Source organism: Hippoglossus hippoglossus, chromosome 6 (genome assembly GCF_009819705.1).
Source record: "Hippoglossus hippoglossus isolate fHipHip1 chromosome 6, fHipHip1.pri, whole genome shotgun sequence".
NCBI classification, from domain to species: Eukaryota; Metazoa; Chordata; class Actinopteri; order Pleuronectiformes; family Pleuronectidae; genus Hippoglossus; species Hippoglossus hippoglossus.
This window is the reverse complement of record NC_047156.1, coordinates 14,076,683-14,095,558: the sequence shown is the minus strand read 5'-3', so window position 1 is coordinate 14,095,558 and position 18,876 is coordinate 14,076,683. Positions and strand designations below refer to the sequence as shown.

Below are 18,876 nucleotides of genomic sequence, written 5' to 3'. Positions count from 1 at the left end.
GTTCTCCACCTGGGAACAGAACTGGTCAAATATACAGATGAAACGTAAAAACATCCACAAAGTCAACAACAAAAATAAAACAAAAACCCAAAAAATAAAGTGATAAATAAGAGGTGTATTTACATGCAGATGTTCAAAGACTATTATGCACAAAAGAATCAAAAATAATACACAGACATATATTATTGCTTGACATTCGATTATGGCTAAAAGTTGCTTTTTTTCTTTTTAAAACTATATTCTTAAACGTATTTTTAATCATAAATCCTTATCAGCTGTGCTTTAGAGAAACGAGTTCTGTTAAAAATGTGACGACCGACTCATAGTTCTGGGTAACGCACACCGACACTCCTGCACAACTTAAAGCGTGACATAACACTCATCTTCACAATTTATGGTCACTGAGTCATTTTAACAATTTACAGTCCAGAAATCATGGGGCCGCGCCGCTGGAGGGAGGAGCCTGTTTTTTTTGGGGCCGTGTTTATTCACAGCAAACTGCAGACCTATGAATTGTTGAAGGCATTATGTCATGCTTTTTTTTTTAAATATCACCTACACCTATCATGGATGGATCAAGCTCAGCATTTTCCAAAACCTTTATTTAAAAAATAAAATAAAATCAAGACGTCCTCATCCACATAACCCTGTTCCTCTGTAATTATTAAAGCCTTGTCTGGGGTTTACTTTATTCACAAATACACACACACACACACACACACACACACACACGCACCCACACTCACACAAACATACTATTGCTTTTTACAAAGACAACAGAGCAGAGACAGAAGGACCAGCACATTTTACTGTATACTATACACTGATTGAATAGCACACTTAGCATCGACCCCTTGCTTAGAGCGGGATCTCTCAAGTGAGAATATACAGAAGGACATCACTTTACAGGCCTGTGCGAAGGTGCAGTTTATACTTGGACACAAGTGTTCATGTGTTTGACGACCATTTCCTGCCACTACCGCAGCCGTATCAGTACATAAGACGATGAAAACAGAGTAATGGGGTTTTATTACTTTTTAGTTTGCGTCAGCCGTGTGAATAAAGGTCAATTCAAAAAAGGATGATGACTGCACTGTAGAGACCCGTAATTGCAACACAAGGCATATTGTGTGTTTTCTATTGTAGAACATAGTACAAGTCGCTCAGCTTTTTAAACCTGAATTAAAACAAATGTTTCACTTCATGAGAAAGGAACCTCGTACGGAATCGAACAACTTTCAAGAAAAGCACATTTTCTTTATGCGAATAAATAACAGGAAATCAGCCTAATGTCCGTCTCGCGGTTGTTTTCTGAACAGTGAGTGTCGTACTGCTTGTTCGTGACCTCCTCTCTATCAGTCGAGGGCTCACAAATTCACAAAAGAGCTAATTACGATGCTCTGAGAGACAGTCGAGAGGAAAGCGAGCTGCTTCTTCAGTCTACCTGTTACCTCCCTGAGCATTCACACCTCCTCCTCTCTGCTGCTCCTGCCGGGCTGCTCAACCTGGATTGTCTAGCAGTGGTTCCAGACTGGGTTTCTCTTTTTTTTTCTCTGGGAGACTGAGGTTTGCTAGTCATATAGAGGGCTTGTGCATATCCAAATAGCATTGGATGAGAACAGAGATTATTACTTAGGTACAGCATATCTACTACAATCCAAAACACAAGAGATTTAGTATTGCATAAGAATATTTGGTTTTTCTAACAAAGAGGGTTAACATTTTTTTTAAAAGACCCTGATGACACCGTTTGAAACCAAATCAGATTTTTTTTTGTGTGTGTCACAAATATGCTGTGTGTACTCATAAAACCACGGTTTGTGAAAATGATGGGGTTTGTACTTTTATTTTTTACAAATGAGATGGGATTTTTTTTTTAACTTGGCGCTGTGTTGTTGATTTTTTTGTGAGTGGCTGGAGGCCCCCGTTAGAGGATCAATAATGTAAAAATCCTGAACAATTCAGTGATGAATATTCAAACGTTTCCTCTCATGGAACATTCCTGAACAGAAACATAAACAAAACCTAATGAGTACAAACAAATGTCCTCTCGAACACAAAGCACAAAAAAAGAAAACTCTTCCCTGAGGGGTGACAGCACAAGGCATTAACACCTTGTACAAATTGCACGGCAGAGGAATGATAGTGTGCAAACAAAAACACAAAAGACAAAGAACTGGATCCTATGTTACGGTTGGTGACGGATGTGTTAACATGCTTTGTTGGGTTTCTAAAGGGATATAATATTTAAATTTTTTTTTTTTAAATTCTTTTTATTTTCCTGTTTTTCTTTTTTCAACGATATTTCTCGACGCCGCTACTGAGATTGCTGGAATGTCTTAGGAATCCATTCTACGTTACGGACAAGTAGACTGGAAAGCAGAAGCAATGACTACTGTTTGGCACATCCAGGGTTTTTTTTTTCTTCTACCACGTTACTAACCACACTGACAAGAAAGACACACTCAACGAAACAGAAGCACAACAACAAAGCATTCTGAAAATAGCACTTGTCCTAACATTTTTATGTTTCTCCCCTAATCGTACAAACAACAGCTAGTCTAATTATTGCAGGAATATAGTTAAGTGCTACCTGACTTCTTTTTCTCTCCCTCGCTCTTTTTCGTGGGTTCGTTAACCAAAACATGTTACAAAAATAGAAGCTTTACTACCAGACAAGGCTTTGAATATTCACTTTCCCTTCGCTGTTTTCCTCTGTGTCCTGTTGTGGCGTTGCCGGGCCGAGGCTGCGGCAAGGAGGCGGATAGAGACACTCAAAAATAAAGATTTAAAAAAACAAAACCCCCAAAATATTTTGAGAGGCTCATAAATGTGCTTTTAGGTTTGAAGATATGTGTCTCAATAGGCTGGTAACTAGCATGCTGTATCTTTCCCCTCCACTAGATGGACCAATTGGATTACCATCAATGTGTGATCATCCCAGTCCAGCCACATATTCAAGATTGATTTGTTACACGTGACTGAGATTTTCTTCACTCAGTAAATTATATTTTTTCACCATAAACTACCAAATGAAATATGAGGAATATATGAGAATATGAGAGTGAGCTCTGTTTTCTTGAATTTTACAAGGGTTCAAACAAATGCCGTTCAGTCAAAGTGTGTTCGTAACACAGAACAGGGTTGTTGGCTGTTATCGTATATGTGCATATCACAGAGCTACACTGCTCTCGATACCTCGGAGTTAACAGGTGATTTGAGTGTCTCCACGCCGCCTCCTCACACACGCCTCTTTGTTGGCCTGCGAGCCACCACGCCAGCCCCCCTGACACGCAGCCCTAACACTTCCACACCAGAATCAGCTGTTGCTCCCAGGACTAGCCTCTGTGACCATGGTTCAACTTGTATTTCTTGTGCACATGCAACACATCACTAGGTAAATATACACGTCTTAAATTAAAGAAAGGTGTAAATAAAAGTGCCTTATCAATTCAACAATTAAGAATGGTCTAACTACTAATATCATACATGTTATTTAAAATAGATTCTATAAACATTACTTTTTTCTGTATAGTAAGTACTTATGACCATATACCCTGTAGTACATTATAAAACAGGTGGAATGGACCCTTTTCATTGTGTTGGTGCCCCTCGCTTCTCCAGGGCACCTGTCCAGAGAAGGATTAATAGCAGATGGCCTTACATGATTTCACTATGCAACAATGGTGGATGGAGTCTTTGACAGCTAAAATCATTGTGGTTTCATTAGAATTACCAGAATTCTATGTTTCTCTTTTTTTTCCTTTTTTAAACGATTGTCCATAGAGAGTTGCCGATTGCATCACCATGCCGACGGAGCCTCCCCCTAAAGTTGCTGTGAGTTTTCATTCCAAGCACTGCGTTCAAAAAAGACACCACTCAACGCAAGAGAAACATGGCTGAACTTGACCAAAGTGTGCGCATTTATCAGGCATGTGTTCAAGGATGAAAAGAGAAAATACAAATTCTGAAGCAGTTTTGGGAGTGTGATCTGAAAAATAATACTGATATTGAATCATCAACCTTCATCTCTGTTTGAGATGTCTTCAGCTGTTTTAGCGTCAATAGTGGCTCCTTAATTGTTTCTATGATTACAAGTCAGATTCACAATTGTAATGCAATAAATATTGGTGGAAATGAATGGGTCTTGAGTTCCATGTTAGAAATGTGCATAAAAAGGTCAAATTCAACCAGACAAAACTTATTTGTGCCCATCTCCTCTTCATGTCCCACGGGGTGTCGGGTCCAACTATAGTCTTCCACAGAGAACTAAATTCAATAAAGTAAACCTTGAGAATCAACTCCCTAAAAGCCCTCCCCTCCAATGTAAAAGAAGAAGTTGAACAGCGTGCCGTCTGTCCACTCTGGTTTGTGCAGGGCACCAATAAAGTGTCTCAGATTCCTCCTCCACATTCCCCTACGGTGGGCACACTGGCACCTGGCAGGGCTGCTACCCGTCAACGGGCATGGACTGCTCAAAGTCTGATCCGAACAACTCCTTGTATAAGGGGGGGAAGTGGGCACGCACAATGTCTGGGTATATTGCTTTGAAAGCTGTAAGCTTCTCTGTATGCCTACTGCACAGCGCTCGCAGTGTCGACACTTTGCATATCAACTGTGGAGAGAGAGGAGACAGGCTGTTTAGATTCACAGGGAGGCAAGGACATGGAGCAATGGTAGTGAAAAACATTCCTCCCTACAGTGTATCCCGTCTCACACAGGGGCAAACAGACTTGTAAATATTGAGACAAGCGCTCAGACACGAGGAGAACTTGACATTTCATATTATGGAGCTGGTACAATTGATAAATTGCCACTTCTCTGCTGATAAAGAAGACGTGTAACATTATGAATGCTTCCCCTGAAAACAGTTTAATCTAATGCACTAAAAGTGGTTGATGGCCTGTGGATAAAGATCCTAAACAATGAGAGATTACACTGCTACAAGGGTAAAACATTGTTAGCAGTCAGCCACTCTCTAGGATAATGGATGGAGCGTGTTCCGCTTCACACTGTACCTTTGTAAGAATTCCGTCCTCTCTGTGGTTCTTCTGCAGGACATGCTGGAGGGCCAGCTGGATCTTCTGCTGGAGTTTCTCCACCTTTACTTTCTCCTGGAGCCAGGACCGATCTGTAAAGTTAATTATCACAAACTTTCTGTTACTGTGAGACACATGTAGGTCACTTCACCATCAGGTTGGCTGGTGTGAAAGTAATGATGCATTGCCTCTGTTAATTGATAGAGGGGAAACCAGGAGGGCAACAGCGTTCTCTGTTGTGGTGAACGTGTGTCTACGTTTTTTTTTTTTTTCATTGCACCGTGAGTGACACCTACCAGCAGACATCAACACAAAGGCGGAGAACAGGGCGATCTCATCCTCAGACAGGTGCATAGAACACAAGTTTTTCCCAAACTCGAAGACGGAGCTGATCAAGTCGTCACAGCCTGCCACAGCAAAGGACACACAGAGAGGGCTTAGGATGAGGAAGACCAAAGAACAACATTCACTCTTGATCTTTATTGGGAGAGAGGCACATAGGGAGGGAAGAGGATGGGGGAAGGAATGAAAAAGAACGGCATGCTGACAGCACATGGGAGCGTCTTAAGCAGAACAGGCAATGCTTTTACTGAGTTTTGCCTCCCAGACGAGTCACTTTTGGCAGTTGGGTGGTGTTATGCAAGCCAGAATGAGGTCACTATTGAGGCTTTTAGTTAAATCAATTATTGGGGATAGAGAGAGACAGACGGATGCCACCGCGGCTCGTGAAGCCCATCACTCTGCCTCCCCCGCTGCAGACCCCTCTGCACAGAACGCACAGGACACTGGGACAGACACACACACTCACTCATAAACAAACACGCACGCAGAGTTACAGGGATTGGCCAACTCACACTAAGAAACAGAATTCAGCATTTTTACCGTCACTATGGGACACATTTACATGTTCTTGTTCGTCAAAAGCCAGTTGGAAGTGCGAGAAAATCCATGGTGGAGACTCTTAGTAATGTCATGGCAGTCAAACACAAATGCTATTTGCTTTTTGCCTGAGATGTTTTATGTCAGACTATCAATGATGGTTTTGATAGCTCTCTCCCAAAAGACGCCCCGTCTGGCTTTATTTATTCCACAGTTACAGGAGCCATATGCAGCCGAGCCTCACTAACATCTCTGTTCTACCATAAATAACCGCTGCAGAGACAGCAATGCCAGGTGAGGCAGTGCTCAGTGTTTGTTTCCAGGCCTTCAGCGCGGAGGAGAGCAGAACAGCACACTCTAATTTTGGCTATTACACCAAGGAAGGGAGAAAGACACCGAAAGAAGACACAGGCAGGAGGAGACTTAAACACACACATGCACGCTCGCTCAAACTGGCACATGCAACAAACCCACTCCACTTACCTAATGACTTGAACACATCAGGTCCGGCATATTTTCCATCGAAATAGACGGTGTTGTTTTGCGAGTCAAAGGCACGGCACATTCTGACAAACACGACTTCCAAAGAGCCTGTGGAGACATGCGAGAACAAGATGCTGAAACTCAGCTTTGTGTTCTTTTTTTATTCTCTCTCTCTCTAACACTTGCACATCAGTCAGGGATGCAAAACACATGATCACGCTTTGTGCTATTCTTCAACAATGCGAGTAACACAACTACTTTGAAATAAGAGACGACTGCCATCAAAGGGAAAGAAAAAAAATCACCTCTGCAGATGATAATATCTTAACAGAAGGCTATTGTTCCATAATGACATGCCAAGATAAAGAATTGAGCTTCATTCAGCAGTGACAGTGCTTATTCATTCAACCTTTATTTAGTGACATAGGTAGGGAATTATTCTATCCTGTAATTTGTACCACTCTGTGGGAGTGAATAAGAGGATCAAGTAAAATGTAACAGAAGCTATTACTGCCTCTGAGGAAGATGCTACTGTTTTAAAATGCCACGTCTGACAAGGGATCTCAGTCTTTATTTCATTATTCATAGTGGCTGCGCTAATGTAAATAATGCCCAGGGAGAGACCCAGGAGAGGTGTTTGTTTTCTGTGTGTGTGCGAATGAGCGTCTCTATTTACAAGTAAATATAGGTGACAGTGTGCACACACTCATATCTGTGCTTTAAGTATGTCTTCATGAGCGGAGTACGAACAGGCAGACATCACTGGTGTCTGGGAAAAGAGAGGGAAATGGCAGCCGTCATGATAGGTATTATCTGGGCTCAGAAACACGTTGCTTATCTAATGCTGTGTCCATCTTTTGTGTGTATGTAGCGAACAGAGGAAAATAGAGGGCGACAGACAGACAGAGAGGGGAAACAGGCAGGGTAGGGTCTCCTCTCTGTGACACTGTCTGTGCGTGTGAAGACGAGGGCTTTGTGCAGTCAGGTCAGCTACGCCCTTGTGACAATGCCAGAGGGGGGCGGTGGTGGTGGGTGAGTTTGACAGCAGCAGGCCATGTTGACAGGCTGTCATACCTGCTTTCAGCAGCACTATCTGATCGTTCTGACACAGCTCCATGAAGCCGTCGATGCGCTTGGCGAACTCCACCACATACTGAATGGCCTCTGTTATTTTGATAGCACACAGCTGCCACATGACTTCCCGGGGCTAAGAACAGAAAGGAAAGAGAGTGGGTTATCTACTGTAAAAGAATGTTTTTGATTATTGCAGCTGCTGCGGACACCGGCACAGACCCCGGCCCTGGTCAAGCTACCTTGCTCTGGTAGCTCTCCACCTCCTCTTGCAGGAAGGCCTGCCAGGTCATCTGCTGCAGCTCCTCCCTCAGGTACTGACATGTCTCCATGTGTGACTTGGAGATGTTCTGGGCCAGGTGCTCTGTAACACAAGCATTGTCAGAAACGCAGAAGATCACAGTCGAGATCTGGATGTTACTCACAGGGCTATGTGAAAGGGAAGACCTCACTGATGAAATATGCCACAGGAAAAGAAGATTTATTTACTGAGCCTTCAAAAAGGAGGAGAGGCGGATGCGCGTGGGCTTTTTTGACTGGGAAAAGGCTTGTTGACATTTCCTTTTACTGCCTGCAGGAAGCTCATAGCTTAAGGTTGAGGCAAAGCCAATCTAGTTATGACACAAATGCATGGAGAGGAGGAGGGGGTCCCACGTTACTCACTGAAACAAAGGTCACATTTTCTCTGAGAGAAATATTGAGTATAAGAATTTAAATGGTTTTGAAAACACATCTGTTAAAAGGAGTTCCTGGGCACAGGGGAGCCTAAAAAAATGATTTCCCCAGACGCCTGCCCTGCTGGATCCTGATTGGCCCTAATTAATGGAAACTAATTACAAAAAAGAGGCTCTTTTAATGAGTGTTGGAGATGAGTCTCCAACCTCCTGCTATTTTAAGCAACCTTTGTGTCGTTTGCCCCACGGTTGAGTTGTCCCCCCCCCCTCCATTTTGCCGTCTCTCCTCTTGTCTTCCCCTGTCTCTCGCACTCCTTACCTAGTTCAGCCATGGACACGGTGGGGGATGTTTCTCCGTTGGTGAAGGAGCAGTAAGGGAAGAAGCCAGAGCCGGGGGCGAAGTCGCAGATGGGCTCCGGCTTGATGCCGTTGATGTCCAGGCCTGACTGGTCAGGGGACGGCTGGATGTCCAGGTAGAAGCTGCTGACCGCGGAGTCTGGTTTGGTGCCATCGGGGGTGTGACCGTCCATGTAGCCGCTGAGGTCGTCATGGAGCTCCGTGAGGCCATTGGCTGAGAGGCCGTAGCTAGGTGTGAGTGGCTCCGCCTCGCCAGGCTGCTGTTGGTGTTCACGCTGTTGCTGCTGCAGCCGGTGCTTCTGGACCTCAGCGTACAGGCTGTCTCGCTGCTTCTTCGACATGCGGCCAAACTTCACCGCTGTGACAAGCAGGACAAAATATGAGTGAGGATCCAGTGAAACATCCCAAACAGTTTGAACAGATGCTCCTGTATTTTGTATGTGGATACCACATGTGGAATTACAATAAAAAAGTTAAATAAGCCACCAAAAACATTATTTATTCTTCAGAATGCAATTAAAACCCTAGTAAAAGAGTCAATGACAAATCAAACAGTGTCCTTATGCAACCTCCATGTTCCTGATTCATTAAGTGAAAAACTTTCCACTGTGTGAAATCATCTCAACGGTGGGGTTTTGTGTAACACTCATGTCTGGAAAATGCTTGAAACTGTGGAGTTCCTCTGAGGACAAATCAAATGATCTCACAGTGTCGGCTACATTCTTATTCTTTTCATCAGGAAATAAATCATGGAGTCTGAGACACAATGGCAACAGTGGAAAAGGAGGCACATTAAATCCGTACTGGCTACAAACTGTGTAATACACTCAGGCCATTTTTCAATATGTGCGCTCCTCTGACAGTTAATATTTAAGTGGTATGTTACTATTAGACCTACAGACATCTGCTATTAGCATCCTACTCCAATCACTAATAAGATAACATTTGAAAGAGAAAAAAGCAGGTCTTCATATTTCAGGGGTGATCATTAATAGCAGATGTTATTAGATGTAAACTAGAAGAGCATTCAGAGAGTGCAGACTCTGCCAAGGCCCAACAGTCCCCTTGTGAAAGCACATTTAAATTCACCAGATACAGATTTTCATTTTGGTCTACACTGAATTCCACAAAATCCTGGATCTGCCCCTGATCAGGATCTGTACCAACATTTTTCAGGATTCTTCCTTGGCCCATGTCCCATCCTTCCACAAAGTCACCGTCTCCTGTTTTAAGGTTTCTATACTAAACAGTAGGTCTTAGAATGAGACACCTTGGCAAGAGTTGTAGGGGCCTGGTTATGTCTGCCGTGTGTGTGTGTGTGTGTGGCTATTCAGAGGAGAGTGCGGGCAGATGGGCTCTGGTGTGCAGAGTGAAGGCGAGAGTCACCTTCGTCTGTCCCGAGTTTGTGTGTGTGCGTTTGAGTGCAAGTGACAATGTGTGTGGCTGTGCAAAGGCCCTCATAAGTGCTAATGTACTTATATGTTCATTCATATTCATGATTATATACATGCACGTGTGTAAGTGAATTAAAGCAGAGCAGTGTGTGCAGGAGGATGTGCCAGCCTCTGTGCATGAACGTTCAGGTTTTCACTTGTCTGTGTGAAAACATCCCCGATAAAATCTGCTCAGCCCAGCCCAGTCTGGACCAGCGCAGCACAGCAGGAGCCCTCCAGCACACATCCCCACCTGTGTGCTCCCATTACTGCATCTCAGCTGCTGCAGCACTAATGACAACCTCCTATTTCATCAAACCTAGTTTCTATCAAAGCAACAAATTAGGGCCGCAGACAAAGAAGCACTCACCTGCAGGAAGTGAACGTAGAGCGACTGATTTTCTTACAGTACGTGTTATGTTCCTTTGAAAGAATTGGCAGTCACTAAGGGTGTGTTTTCTTTGTCTGTCCAATATATCAATATACTGTAGAATATTAATATATGGCCGTAAATTTGAAACAAGCTAATAACAATATTGGGTTAAGCTAGGATGTTTTTTTACTCTCTAAGGTTATATACCCTTATTTTCAGTCATTATATCTGAAAAACAGACAGATTTTTGTATTTTTATTGGTGCTTCCACACCAATAAGTTGTTTTTCCTGCTGTAAGATTCCAGAGGTCACAGTAAACAACATCCTCTAGTGATAAGCACAGTTTAAAAATGTAATGGTGATATAAAGTTAAGAGATAATGTGTAAATAAAGCAAATTAGCTGCTGATTACATAGATATTAAATATATATAGAAAGTAAAGTTTGAAGTGATTCAGTCTTCCATCAGTCTTCCTTCCTTTTACTTTCAGGAAAAACAAATGAATTGCTGAATTTTTTAAAAAATCCTTAACTTAACACTATCAATAACTTACAACAATGACTATCTAACTTGTTTCCCCGTGAGGAATTCATTTCTTCTCCTTGAGTCCACAGCATCATCCCTGAAGTCCTGACTCAAAGGCACTTCGGCAGAGCAGAGTCTTCCCCACACAGGGACTCGACCTGAGCTCTTCCCCTCTGTCTACCCACCACCCTGCTGCATCTGCCCACCCGCACATCACTCCTTCCATAAAGCACTTACCATCCCGTGACATGCCCACCGCCAGGCACTTCTGCAGCCGGCAGTGCTGGCAGCGGTTGCGGCTGGTGCGGTCGATCAGGCAGTTCTTCTGACGGGGGCAGGAGTAGGCTGCATTGCTCTGCTGACTCCTCCTGAAGAAGCCCTGCACAGGAGAGGGGCACGAAAACACCTCGTATGAACTGGTGTGTAGGTGGAAAAATGTTCAGAGGCTGGAGGATGAAATCATGTCTTCAAAGTCTTTTAGCGATAATAAAGATCATTACTGACTGATAGCGACTTGTATTCCTGGTGGTGATATTTTTTATTTTACGGCTACCAAATAGATTCGTTATGAGCACAACCGCGCTGGTATTTCCCGGCTGTAATGTGTGGCATTTAAGGAGCACTGTATTTCAGCAGTGTGTGTACAACATGAGGGAGGTGTGTTTGGGTAGGAATGATAACGTGTGGATGGTATTTTTCTTCAGAGGGGGTTATTAGTGATTAACGCAACACTGGCATGTGCGGTGCTAAAGGATTGCGAATGCACACCGACTGGATTCCTCATCCTTTGACTTAATGAATTGATTCCAGCACGTCATTAACATGCCCCACTCTACTGCTCCATACACATATGTCTTAATTAGCTGCTCATTGGCTGTTTAATTACAAGAAAACAGCTGACAGCTGCCAAGTTGCTTTATAATGGAGGCCATTACGGAAACAGGCTATAACTGCCAGTGACAAGCAGCACTCTTTAATAATGCTATGATTTATGGTCCAAACTTTTGTACTCGCACATATCATTAAAGGCCTCTCTGCCTGGACTAATTAGCAATCATTAAAGATAGATTTCAGCAGTTTATTCTTTAGTGTTTTGTTCCTTCTAGCTCCTGTGTGAGGGAGCGGAGCGCTGGGACGGCTGAAAGGAACTTCTCTCTCTCTTTTTCTCTCTCCTTCACACACACACACATGCGCGTACACACATGCACGCACGCACACACACAGGAGCAAACAGCAAAGGTGCAGCCTGGCTGAGGAATGCTAATGATGTGCCTGGTGACAAGCGCAGGGACAAGAATACACTCTAAGCACAAAATTCCCCTCTCTATGACTGGCTGGTGCATTTGTAACAGTACAAAAGGCGGCTTCAATTGAAGCAACACACTGTAGCAAACAGCCAACAATGTGCTATAATTCAAAGCACTCTCCTTTTGATCATTTCATTTCAAGAAGAGCAGGCTGCAGTGGAGGCAGAAAACACAGTGAAAAGACATGTCCCTGCAGGGAGAGACAGAGCAAGGCAGGGGAATGACTTTGTACTATTAATTGTGGTTTTCTGTGATGTCCTCCACGGTGCTTGACCACTTTAATGATCATGTTCTTGGTGTTTACACTTCGACGTCCCCTCTCCAAACGTTCGGGAAAACTTCAGCAACATTTTTCAAGTCTTTTTCCTAGCAAGCAACTTTCTTTACACCTTCAATTTTCCCCCGTCCTCTCCTTCTCAGCTCTCCTGTCCCAACGCACGCACATGCACATGCACATGCACACACACACACACACAAACACACTTCTTCCCATAGTACAAACAGGTTCAGTCTCATGATGCTTACCTTACAGCCTTCACATGTTATCACACCGTAATGGATGCCTGATGATTTGTCTCCACAGATCTTGCAGGGAATTATTTCGATTTGAGCTGCAGAGAAGAAAAGGGAACGAAAAAAATAAATAAAATCAACATCTTGCTGTCACGAGTCACTGTACAACACCCGCACCATGGATCCATGTTGGTACATAAAAGAGCACTGTGCTTCTAAAAACATGTCATCCGGTGGCTTTTGAATCCTCACTTCCACAGAGCCTTAGCTGAATATTTACGGAGTTGTTTGTGTGTGTGTGTGTGTGTGTGTGTGTGTGTGTGTGTGTGTGTGTGTGTGTGTGTGTGTGCATGTGTGCATGTGTGAAGGGAGGGAGGCCAATTTAAGTCCTCACAAGCAGCCAATGTAAACATGGTGTCAATTTGCATCCTAAACACAACTTATAAGGAAAAACCCAACTGACCACAAACCCTAATATATCACAGAAGTACTAATACTAGTCTTGCAATGACAAAGACTCTGTTAGCCACATGAGGAGCTGTATTCCCTCTTGGAAAACTTGACTTCATGAAGCCTCTTAAACTTCAAAACCATAAAAACCTCAGGCGTAAATCCACTGTGGCCACAAAGAATCATAACATGCCCACTGCGCTGGATGGAGCGATGGCAGTGACTCTATGAGAGTGTGTGTGTGTGTGTGTATCTGTATACGCTATAGAAAAAGGGTTCAGTGGGGGTAGAGCTGTGGCGTTATGCTGTTGACAGGCTTGTGATTCAGCCGCCATAGAGGACAAAACACAGAGAGGACAGGCCTCATCCATCCTTGGCCTTCTCTTCAGGAGAAGACCACAGGGCAACACAGCAGAACAGACAGAACACACAGACTTCAGAGGCACAGAACTCCCAGCTTGTCCCAACGCTCTCAGCTTTATCACTGCAGCCACTGATGCTACATCCCTCTCCACCTCCACCTCCCCCCTCTGTCTTCCCCTCTCTCTCCCTCCAGAGATCTCTATCTCACAGTCCTCCTCCACATCTCCAACATCTCGGTCCCGCCATCCCAACAGCGCACTGCAGCGCCAGACAAACTCTGCTATCTGATCTAAATCGAGGAAAGATCACTGCAGGATATTTTCTCACAACGTAATGGTTTTGCTCCAACCAGCCACGGAGCCAACCAATCAGAGCCAAAAGAGCTATTGCAACACAAGTCTATACCAATTAAGGGAGAATATTATGATTTTTGCCTTAATATATGCAATAAAAAATTTGAATCATTAAAAAGTGGTGGTACATTCACTATGTCAAAGTGTTACATCAGCCTCTCCCCTCCAGCCAGGCCTATGAAGCCTTGTGTCTCTAACCGAGACTAGGAGCTTCAAATATCCCTCATATACCTTAACAACCACCCTATTTAATATAGTGTGATAACATCAAAAGTACGTTTGCTGGGGTTCAATCCAGAGATCCTTGCCCATTTTAATCAGCTGCCTCAGAGCCTGTAGTGTGTCATGTGGATAATGTCCTTGTCCCTGAGGCATGCCCCGGAGAGGCCCTTAACACAGAGCCTCTAATCCACTAACCCCGGAGCCACACTCTATTCATTCAGGAATCTGTGTCTGTTCTCCTCGCACTGCTGGAGTCAACAAGACCGGCCATGTTTACATGGAATTAGCCTACATTTTAGTAAAATGAACAAAAGGGAGTGGTGGAACATGCACAATTAATTCTCTTGCAGACAACACCTCCTGTGATTTGTGATTCTCACATACAATAGAGGGCACTGCACCTCGTCGGCCCGGATTAGAGTGAAATCCAGGCAGGAGGCGGGCTCTGACAACCTAACTGAGAGGGTTAATTTATAATTAATCTTTTCCTTACTGTGCACAGTTGCTTGTTATTTCGGTTAGGTCTATCGTTGTATGAGTGCACTCTATTGTTTGTTTTTGTGTTCTCCCTGCATGAGCATTAGCAGTGCAGTGTGTTTCGACTCCTTTAGCATTTTCAGCCTCATTACTTACATAATTTGTTCTGACATGCACTCACAACAACTGAAGCGTGTTGTAATTATGACTAGCTGTGGTTTTGTTGAACTAAAGGTTGTAGTGTAAGGCCCCAGCCATTGGGTGGCAGTGCAGGGCTGTGGCTATGGTTGTCTTGCCAAGTTAAGCCAGGCTTCCACCCACCCTATCCAACCCACAGGCTTTTGGCTCAGAGCTCCAGCCTCTGATAGCTCCAGGCTTAGGCTGCTGCTAGCTTCCCCCACCCCCACAGCATAGCTGTGAGATGCCTTCATCTTTCCTGAAGAAGCGAAGCTGGCTAGGCGTTCGCTCAGGCCTGACAGAGGCTGTGCCACATCAGGTGAAAGCAGTGGGAGTAGAGACGTGGGGGTGCCAGGCCGGGAAGGGCATGCACACACACAAGCATGCCTCACAAAGCCCTATCTGCAGCAAGAAGGCCCTGAGTGCACACAGCCTCACCAGCTAACACCCTCTCACTCCACCGCTGCACAAGCCCCTGGATGCTCAGTGCACTCAACAGTAAAAATGGTTTGTCTCTGGACCGACTGAGGCAGGCTCTGTAGTATCTTGTAAAAGAAAAGACCTCAGTGTGAACATATAGTTATTTATGCCCTGGAGTAAGCTGCTTTGAAAAAGAGTAAGAGGGGAGCCAGGAGAATAAATACAGAGCAGCGACACAATGGAGATCAAATACACCATTAAGTCACCTACACCATCAAGTCAAAGTTGTCCTCTTGAGTGACTGGTCCCCGTAGCTACACATGAGACACTGAGGATGATTTAAACTGAATTCCCCGTCAAACGCTTTGCTTATGAGCACTCCCAATCTGGCAGTCAATATCTATTGACATGAGCTGCAGTGTGAACTGTCCCTTGGTGTGAAACAGGCAGCTGTTGGCTTGCTTGAGCTTGACCAGCACAGTGCCACTGATCCCATTCACCGTGGCCGCCTGCCTCCTCGTCTCCTTGTCTGCCTGCCTGCCTCCCTGCCAGCCAGCCCTGCCTGCTCGGTTTACTACATCAAAGCCAGGCACAGTTAGATGGGGAGACATGCTAAAGCCCATCCCAGCAGCCTGCTGCTCCGCACAGCACTGCGAGATGGCCTCTGCATGCAGGCCACTTCAAAGTCACCTGCTAAGACGCCAAGATTATGCGTGAATCACATCGCGGCACAATCACACCGTGTGCATAACCGTAAGGGCTGGACAGCCGCTAAACGCTGATTTCCTGTACGTGGCGTTGCAGCCTGGCGTGGGTGTTTTGGACAATGGGCATGGGCATAAAGAAAAGACAGTCAAGCCGAATGTTAAAGCTTGCTCTTTGTCTGTCTGTGGCTGAGCAGTTCAAGGACACTGATTCACCACACTCTCAGGCCCTTTGAGGGGATGACGTGCCACTCAGAGCACATGTACAATAGGGCAGCGTGGCCTCTGCATGATCGCCCAGTGTCCTTCACCGTCTTCTCCACAGACCTGAGATCAACCCACACTGCTGGAAACTACACCACATTATCAAAGACCTGGAAACTGACAGACAAATGTGAACATTGAGAACAATTTGCCAAATGCACGCTAACAGCTTACAGGGGCCTTGTCATACTTTATTTTATTATAAGCATCCAACACACAAGACACTGTCAGACAGAGCACTTTTTTTCTATGCACTACACACGTAGTATTGCCTCATTCGAAGATATAAAGGATCATTCATAAGACATGATAACACTGTGAAGCTGAGAAATAAAGTGAAAAATTGGTGTAATATTTGGACATGATGATACTACTATGCAGTGTCAATTTAATAATTAGTATACACTGAAAAGGACCTGCTGTTTGCGCTATAAACAAACGTTTGATTTAGTTCTCTGTAATTTCATGTTTCGAAAATGTAAGCCATAGCATGCTGGTGACATAGACAAAATGAAATAGAGGTGAAAATCCTACAGGCTTGTGCAAACATGGAAAATCATTGGTCAAAATCTCCTGGCTGTTCCCACTGAACCCTTGGACTACTGACATAACGCTGGAGGATTATGATTATCCCTTACATTACAGACCCATGCCCAGGCCAGCATCATAATGCTGAGAGCCTAACCCATTACGCGATTGGACCATTAAATCATTTTCTGATTGCCTTCTGATTCACGGTAGATGTACAATGCACGTCATTCTGAAAAGAACGCATGTGAAATGGTAGGAAGAAAAACATGTGTGCTTCTCTGTGCATGGTAGTGTGTCAGTGAGTGTGAGTATATACGTGTGTGTGTGTGTGTCGGCTGCGTCGCGTTGACAGCTGTCAATGACAGAGTGACGCAAGCCAGTGGGCTCATGTCAGAGATTATGTAAGGAACTGGACAGAGCACAGCATTAGCCGATTAACAATTTGTCCCTTCATCAGACAAACAGTGTAAATACATTCTCCTTCTGCAATATTTTGGAACAAAAAACATATAAAAGCTTGTAAGGATCAGATTTTCCTAAAAACAGAGCTTTTACACATGGTCAACAGACAAACGCTGGCTGGGAAACGTGTACTAAGCAATGTTCCTCCAGCATTATGCGCAGCTATTTATTTTTTGCTACATGAACCTCTCATTTGGCGTCGAAAATCAGCTGTCGGTTGAGTCTTCTCTAAACAGATCCCCATGACAGTCGGATCGAGCTGTAGAGACGACAGCCTAACAAGAGCTGGAATCAGAATTCTGCCTCTTTTCATCTGCCAGGGCTCTGCCATCATGTGAAGTCGCACGACACAATACTTTTTTTTAAATTCCCATTTATGCAGCAGAAGAAAGGTTATTTGAATGTCAGCGGCAAAGGACAGTCGTGGCACGGAACACAAGCTGAATAGTATAAATGTGTTATTTATTTAGGGATCGGAGGCAGTTGGCATATTACCAGAGAGATGCTCTAATAGCATTTGCTGGTTTGTAGCACAAAAAAAGCATGCAGCGTTTGTACAGAAATTCACCTGCAGACCAAAACTCTATATCATCACTTTAAACAGCTTCCATTCAGTCTATAAACACGCTGAAGTCATCAAAAAATACTCTGACCAGAGGGATTAGAGCAAGGAAAGACATAATTGACACATTTTGATGTCTCTATGCTGCGTGTAGCTAATTCCCCTCCAATCATTTAGCTGCCTAAGCTGTGATCCCCCTTCACTAGAGACTAGCTATATTTGACGAGATATTTCTGTTTCAAAAGATGGGCTCTTTAAGCCTTTCCTATTATTTCTTCATAGCAGTGCAGTGACTTCGCTAAGCTCAGGTCTGGACCATCGCCCTGGGCTGCTTTTTGGATGAACTCATGCGTGCATCTCTGTGTTTGTTTGTGTGTGAGGCCTATTAATATTTCAACACTGCCCAACTCAAGATGCCTGTACAACACAGCAGTGCTTCTCTCTTCATGTCTCTCCCTGTATTTTCTTGACTGTTTTATTGAAGTGCATTCTGACACCCTCTATGAGGGGGAGCAGGAGAGGGAAAGATGTACTCCCCAACCACAGCACAAGACATCTCTCTCCATGTCTCTTCTCCACCGGCGTAACAGTAATTTGGGCACTAATTTATGTGTTGTCTTGGCAAAGATTGACGAGCTTCCTGGCTGGGAGTCTGCGCGCCTGCACTCTGGGGGAAACAACAAAAGCCCCGGTTTACCGAGCAGACGAGCACCATGAAGGGTAGCATGTGTGCGGCGCTCGTCTCCCCTCCCCTGTCTGCCCCACCTGAGCTCAAATCTCTCCCCACTCCTTACCTCCCTCTATCCATCTTCCCCCACCTATCCCCTTCTCGTCTGTGACTGCAGTGACAAGTGAAGTTGTGCCCGGGTGCTGGGGACCGGAGGGCACGCCCCTTCTGTGTGTGTGTGAGCGTGTGCATGCAGGCGTGCATGTGTGCCAGGAGGGAGAAAGGCTCATACTGTTTACTCTGATGGCAAAATACAATCTGGAGACAGCACTCACTTATGCATTCCACCAGCCTCTAGTTAGTCATACAAAGCCAGGAGAGTGGAATAAAAATGTGTTGCAAATTTTTACATCCTTTGTCTAACTATTTAGATCATTTGGTTCGGGCCCTGCGTGAGATCAGATATGAAATATACTCTATTAAAATGTATTTTTGAATGGCAATGGAAGTTTTCACATTGTGAGTCAGAGTTGCTTGCGAACTGTTTTGCTTTACGCATGCAATGTGCA

At 44.3% G+C, this 18,876-nt stretch overlaps 1 protein-coding gene across 2 annotated transcripts in view; it reads right to left on the bottom strand.

The window, feature by feature from the left end:
* Positions 1 to 475: 475 nt before the first annotated feature.
* Positions 476 to 18,876, bottom strand: part of roraa (RAR-related orphan receptor A, paralog a) — a 178,874-nt gene continuing 160,473 nt past the window's right edge. For both annotated transcript variants that reach the window (XM_034586977.1, XM_034586978.1), the window contains 9 exons: positions 12,668 to 12,753; positions 11,073 to 11,214; positions 8,466 to 8,861; positions 7,715 to 7,836; positions 7,476 to 7,608; positions 6,402 to 6,509; positions 5,336 to 5,446; positions 5,019 to 5,131; positions 476 to 4,615 (listed from right to left, as the gene is read on the bottom strand). In XM_034586977.1, the coding sequence (XP_034442868.1) occupies positions 4,451 to 4,615; positions 5,019 to 5,131; positions 5,336 to 5,446; positions 6,402 to 6,509; positions 7,476 to 7,608; positions 7,715 to 7,836; positions 8,466 to 8,861; positions 11,073 to 11,214; positions 12,668 to 12,753 (1,376 nt within the window). In that variant the 3' untranslated portion in view covers positions 476 to 4,450. The remainder of the gene's footprint in view (positions 4,616 to 5,018; positions 5,132 to 5,335; positions 5,447 to 6,401; positions 6,510 to 7,475; positions 7,609 to 7,714; positions 7,837 to 8,465; positions 8,862 to 11,072; positions 11,215 to 12,667; positions 12,754 to 18,876) is intronic.